Genomic DNA, 6,615 nt, shown 5'->3' with positions numbered 1-6,615 from the left:
ATGGTAAAGTTCCCTGGGCAGAGTTACTCCTCTGGAGAACTCTCAATTCTAATAGTAAGAAGTATCCAGAGGACAAGGACTAGGAGGGTTAATTTATAATCTTGGGAAAACTTCAGGTGTGAAACTAGGTGTTAAGGTTGCATGGAAATAATTCATTAGACTCCATTATTTCTGGGTTTTCTGTTTTTTAACTTCAAAGCACCAAAACTTCACCCCCCTGCCCCAAGAATTCACAGAGATGTGCAGAAGGGAAGGGAAATAAAAACAAATTGTCAGCAAACTGCCTCTATGCAGAGGCCTATCAGTCTGTTTTGTTTCTGCGGGAACACTATCTGCCATCCCAAATTCCAGTGGCATTTCTATAGCAGAAGCTATAGTCAATAAAACCACCTGTATAGTTAACAAAGTAAACAAATAAAAAAAAAAGAAATAGACAAGCCCCAGGGCTATGTATTTATGAGTAATTTTTAAACCAGAAATTAAGCCACCTCTTTAGAAACGATTGTGAAAGCTAAATCAGGAGGTTTGTATGCTGGGTTTGCAATGACAAGACATGTAATTGCCACCATATGGAGCGACACATGGCCTGCACCACTGTAAGTGCTGCTGAAGGAAAGCAGCCCTCCACCTACCGAACCCAAAGCAAGATCGATTTGTCACCACTGCAGTAACAACAGCCTTCACTTTCAGCGTGCTGGTCTGTAAAACGGGTTTCCCCTCCTTCTACTCACTCTGATTTCAAGAGATTTCTGACACTGTACATCAGCTAGGATTAACAGAAACCTGAACTTCGGTAGCACAGTTATCATATCCCCATGTGCATTGAACCCATGGTACCAGTAAAGAACCTCTGTCCCTCAGTCTGCTTCAAGAGAACCAAAATCTATCCTTAAAAAAAAAATCTGTGCAGAAATTACCTATTTAATCAGTTTCGAGTGCCTACAGGCTGCAGAATACAACAGCCCAGAGTGCCAGAAAAAAGCCACTCTTTCTGTTTCACATCAGCAAACAAGCAGCACAAGCAGCAGAGGACTCTCCAAGCAAGCAGGATCTACCCACCAATATTCTCCATTTCCAAGCAATGGGAAAGCCCCAACAGAGGGGTAAGCCACCTGCAGGAGATCCAGACTCTGGGCAGGGGCATCAGCGGTGCTTTTTACTCAAGTGCCTTTACTTGCAGAAACAGAAGTTAGAACTAGAAAAAGGATGAAATCCTGGTGTTTGTGGGGTCTGTCATTGGAACCGCATATGACACGAAGCAGCCCAGTAATTTTGTGACCATCTCGATGGTCAAGCTGAAGCAGGATTCAATCAGAGGCTAAGCATGATCCTAGAAGGGACACAGAGGCATCACGAGACACAAGAGATATTACCTGCCTCTGTTCAGTATGGCCCCCAGCTCACACCAATGCCACCTGCCTACCATGGCAAAACATCCCGCTTCACAGTCGGATCTCACATACTCAAAAACCAGCAAGGCCACTTTCTCCTTCCCCACGCCCCAAAGCACGGCATGCAATTCCAGCTACTCACCTTAATGTTCCACTAAGTTCAACAGCAAGATTCAAACAGCCTCTGATCCATGTGATTTGCCATGTACTGTAAGAGATCCCTCTGTGCTCAGAGCAAACTAAACAGAGTAACTCAACTTCTTAGCACAAACCTCTGTACACAAACTGCAAACACATGAAGAATGGATGTTTGAGATTTAGAAGTCTCCTCATAGTGCCAGAAGTTTTTCACAGAAAGTTTTGTGTAGATCTACTTGTTCAGCCTTATATTCAAATGAAAAATAGTCCTCTGTTGGGGTTGGATTTTTTTTTTACTACTACAAAAAAAATAATTCTGTATGTATCACAACCATTTCATAGGTCATTTTTCACAGCATCTGTTTAAGAGAAGTTTTCCCACAACAGCAGAGCAAACATCTGGATGGATAGAGGAGGACAGCAATTAATTCTCTTTACAATCTCTAGTTTCTACAGAAATACACGTGTACATTTCAAGAGTATTGATGCCAACTCTATACACACTGGCAGAAGTTTCTATCATAAAACTGGCTTAAAAAGAGAATTTATCCCTGCAGTTTTAGATCCAAACCCTGCAGAGAACAAGCATTTTAGACACCTATATCAGGTATCAGTATTAGAGTACCAGCTTTGAAATCAAAGCTAACTGTCCTCAGCATTTCATTAGCGGACCACCTCCTGTGGCAATTAGGTTACTGTCAATTCAGCCCACAATTCTGAGCAGTATTTGATTTCCACTCCAAGGATAAACAATTATAGTATTTAACAGTTCAAGAACAAACATGTTTTCTGCTTTTGGAGCCGCAGAAAAACAAGAATACTTCAAGAGCGAGAGGAGGACTCCAACTGGAGTAAAATTCTGCTTAGAGCAGTTGCAGTACCTTGGAAAAAAAACCCCAAAGTCTGAACATTAGGATTAAATCCTGAGACTTAAAACACATTGCTGCCTCATTCTCAAAGAAAAACGAGACTAAATGACTATGCTGCCAAAAAATAAAGGCCACCAAGTAGTTCAAGGCTCTACTGGACAAGCACCTATACAACAGATGATGCTGCACAGATTTTTGTAGCTTTCAGCAGCACAGGTACTTGCCTCCTTTTACTTCTCACTCCTTATATATGTACAGCTTAGCTTACACACATGTGAGAGTACATAATAGCACCTTTTTCTGCTATTAATGAATTCGAAGCATTTGCAAGGTGGAGCCTGTATTTTTAAGGTTCTGTTCAAGTTCAATGATTCTTAAAGACTTTTAAGCACTGAAAACAGCTGGCAACCAAGCAGACCTTGTCATTTGACCACTAACCAACTAGAGTTAGTAAGAAATAAAGGTTTAATTACAGCAAATCTGTTTTCCTCATATTATCCACTTTTAAATACTGCAGGGATATTTCATCAAAGCTTTCTGAATATAACACCATGGCCAGAATCAACAGGATCGGGTCTGGCCAGCTATTCCCTCAGTTCAAACACAGTTCACCTATAGAATTAGTGTTACAGGTTCAGAAGGAGGGACAAAATAAGGTCATAGCATAGTTAACTCGTACCCAAATGAGACATATCTTCATCTCCAACCCAAAGTGGTTTTAATTGACATCACATTCCTCATTTGAAAGAGGAATCCAGAACGTGGTCACAGAGACTGAGGGACAGTATGCAACTCTGAACCTGCCCTGCCAGTGTTGAGCTGTCTGGAACAACGCTGGTAGCTTCTAACTTTTACTTCCTTCCAGATTTTAGTAGATTATTCGCACATGCACACTGTGTTCCCTGACAGTTTGGCAAGCACCAGTTCAGGGAGAGCCCTGGCCTCCCTGCTCAGAGCTGGTTTTTACTGTTTCTTCCCCTTTTGGATTGCTGAAGCTGTAGAAGTTCAAGAAAGATGCCGGTTTCGCATTCCATTTGAAAATTATTTTAATACTATAAAACTCATTTGTTCACATGTTTTGTACAAAAGAGGAGTTGTTTTCTCTTAATTACAGGAGAATCATTTCAACCTTGAGATTTCAGCTAAGTAGGTCCAAAACAAAGCAAGACTGGGTTCTACTGGTTCTGGAAGGTCCCAATACAGCTCACCCAAGGTCTCTTTCCAGTTTGGCTCTCACGGTTATGGACCACCTCGATGGAAAACATCCCACATCATTGACTCTTCGGAGGCTTGTAGTGAATTCGGCAACGCTCATTGAATACCTGAGACACCAAAACAGAACAGCAAAAGCAAATCAGCCCTCACCCAAAAGGGGAACAGAACTTCAGAGCCAGTTCAGGCAACTACCTCTTCACATAGCACCCACTTCCAGCTGCCCAGCCCTGCTGTACCAATAAATGGTACTTACCAAGACATCTGTCTCCATTCACCTTCTCTCCTGGCTTTAATGATTCCAAAATTTCCAGCCTTATGCTGGGGGGGCTGCACAGCGCTAACAGTGTTCTCCCTTAGATAAGGCAGGCTCATCATCCTGGTAGTCTGTTACCATCAAAGATGCTGATGTTTGGTGTTGGGTTTTTTGTTGGTTTGTTTTTTAAAGAGGGAGGGACGTTATCAGTGGAAGGCTCCTGACCTGCTGTGTCCTGTTAAACTCAATCTGGCATTCTGATTTGGACACCGTATTCTTCTCCTTCCTGAGGAAACACATTTTGCGTTGTTGTGACACCTAAAAGAAGGTGCAAGAGCTCTTGGAAGCCACGTTCACACTTTTAGTTATCTGACCGCTGGTGCTGCCAGCGCGCTGCAAAGGGCATGCTGCTCTCACCTCACTCACCTCTGGCACCGCTCTGGGTAAAATTTAGCACACAGAACTGAGGATGGTTTTTATTTAGCTCGTCAAGCAGACTGCTTTCCCTAACAAGGGCCAACAGATGTTGACTATTTAAAGTCAGGCAGCCTGAATCAAAGACTCACGCCAGAGTTACAGGTGCTCTTTACAAGTGGTTCAGTTATTTATTATTTTAGATGCAAACTTGGCCTGGTGTACGCCCTGAAAAGCGACACGAGCACCACCTAGCACCAAGTTGAGGCACTGGCAGTTATAAGTTGCCCCATCAGCACTTCCACAATAGCACATTTCGCCAAGCTGTCCACAGACTTTTCAGATCCTGCAGTCTTTTCAGGCCTGCGGTCTTCAGATGTCAGGTTTCGTGAACTCTCCCATTGTCTTCACGTGCAAAATGATTAGTCTTGTAATTTGGGGAAGTTATGCATCACTTTATAAAAATACGTTATTGTAAACCGTATCTTCCTAGAATCTTCTACAGCTGATCTTAAGAGTTCAGAACCTACAGCAACTTCAGCAAAAGGGAACTTTGGAGCACGCATTACTTTTAGCATTGATTCTTAACCATTTTTGAGTTATTTTCAGTCTATTTTCAAATTTAATTTACTTTAAAAAACAGACACATATCAGAAGCTGCTTCAGAAAACAAAAGCTGTGATATAATGTCTTTCACTTGCACACAGACAGCCCATCCCACTACATTACTACATGCAATGGACACCTCTGGAAGAGTTAAACAGTACGTAAAGGTCTGAGATCAGACAAGCCACAGAAGGAAATTGTAGAAATTAAGAGACACAAAGGGTTCCCACTCAGAAGCATTTCAGTACTGAAATAAATTGCACCATTTTTCTCCACGTCTGTCAAAGACATTTTTAAAGGGCATGTTTATCTTAAAGGGTACTGGAAATACACTCTAAAACACTATAATGGTCTCTTGCATCAAACAACACATCGAAAAAAAATGCAGCTGCCCCCTTGCTATCATGCAAACTTTTAAAGCATTTTTAACAGTACTTCTGCAGTGCATGGAAAGAAGATCATTATTGAAATCTTATTAATATCGCCTCCTACCTTTAGGATCACTGCCCTACAGACCTCAGTGTGTTACTCAGGACAACTAACTCCATTGGTTTACCTGTGAAGTGACATTCTCATTTTTCAGACAGTGTCTGAGAAACCTTAACATTCATGTTGCTTCACAGAAATTTGATCTTCCCGTCTTCTACATATTAATACAAAGCACTGCAATGATAAACTTCAGTGTGGAAATGCTGTACAGAGACTACTGCAAGTGTCTCGGTTTGGAAGTCAATTCCTTGTTTGGTATCAGCCAAACAGAATTCCACTACATGCATTTCTATAAAACACTATCCTTCTGTATGCCTCTATTGCTAAATCTACTCAGAGTAAATGTTTGAAAAAACTGTTTCCTGTTTTTTCCAGATCTTTCCAATCAGCTTTCAGTTAGTTAGGGTTAATGTAAATATGTAAGAGTACTTTCCAACTAAAAGTCTGTCACAGTAAAAAAAAAAAAATAAAAAAAAATAGGAAGTTCTCATCTGTAAACCAATAACCACTTGCATGTAACAAACTGTCTTTGGTCACCAATTGTGACTGGTTCTAATTCTTTCAGTGACTTATTTTTCAGGCAGCTGAGACATTTATACCTATACTAAAAGGCAGACAATGGCAGTGCTGGAGATAAAACCCAGAAATACTTTCCGCTTCAAGTTCTACTCCAAACACTAGCAGACTAACATATCCCTGCATCCTGCATACCTTACTGTTTGTAAAGTCTGCATCTTCAGAAAAAAAAAAATTACATTTCTGTCAATAGCAAAAGTTTAATGCAGCTACAAGGAAACCACTGGCTTCGGCACCAAATTTGGTGCCAACTCTGGCCTTCAGAATGAAGATGGGAGCAGGGTTTGTTCCCCTGTAGCAGAGCTGCCATAAAATATTTGCTACCTTTGACCTGCAGCATGTTGTTAAGGCTGTGGCGCTGCTTAGTGATATCGGAGCTGGTTTAAAATTAATTACGCTTAAGGGCATGATTAGCTTTTTCCGACCATACAGTGGCAAATGATGGCAAAACATATGTGGAAAACCATGTAAATGCTTGTCTAATCAGCCTGCATGAAGCTTCACTGTGGTGACTAGATCTCCAAGAATATGCAAGACTTTAAGCTGTATTGCCTTTACTGTGATACAATCTAGGGGACTAAAATCCTGAAGTAGAGATTAAATCCAGAGCTGCAGCTAGTACTAGCTATTTACAAAAATCATTTTTGCAGGTAGAGAGGGAAAG

General features: G+C 41.2%; 1 protein-coding gene across 1 annotated transcript in view; it reads right to left on the bottom strand.

The window, feature by feature from the left end:
* Positions 1–3,432: 3,432 nt before the first annotated feature.
* CCDC58 (coiled-coil domain containing 58) overlaps positions 3,433–6,615 on the bottom strand; it is a 9,059-nt gene continuing 5,876 nt past the window's right edge. The window contains exon 4 of the mRNA XM_009864940.1: positions 3,433–3,720. Coding sequence (XP_009863242.1) covers positions 3,670–3,720 — 51 coding nt within the window. The 3' untranslated portion in view covers positions 3,433–3,669. The remainder of the gene's footprint in view (positions 3,721–6,615) is intronic.

Source organism: Apaloderma vittatum, unplaced genomic scaffold, assembly GCF_000703405.1.
Source record: "Apaloderma vittatum isolate BGI_N311 unplaced genomic scaffold, ASM70340v1 scaffold12062, whole genome shotgun sequence".
Lineage (NCBI taxonomy): Eukaryota > Metazoa > Chordata > Aves > Trogoniformes > Trogonidae > Apaloderma > Apaloderma vittatum.
The sequence above is the reverse complement of the archived record's forward strand: the minus strand, read 5'-3'. Positions and strand labels throughout refer to the sequence as shown.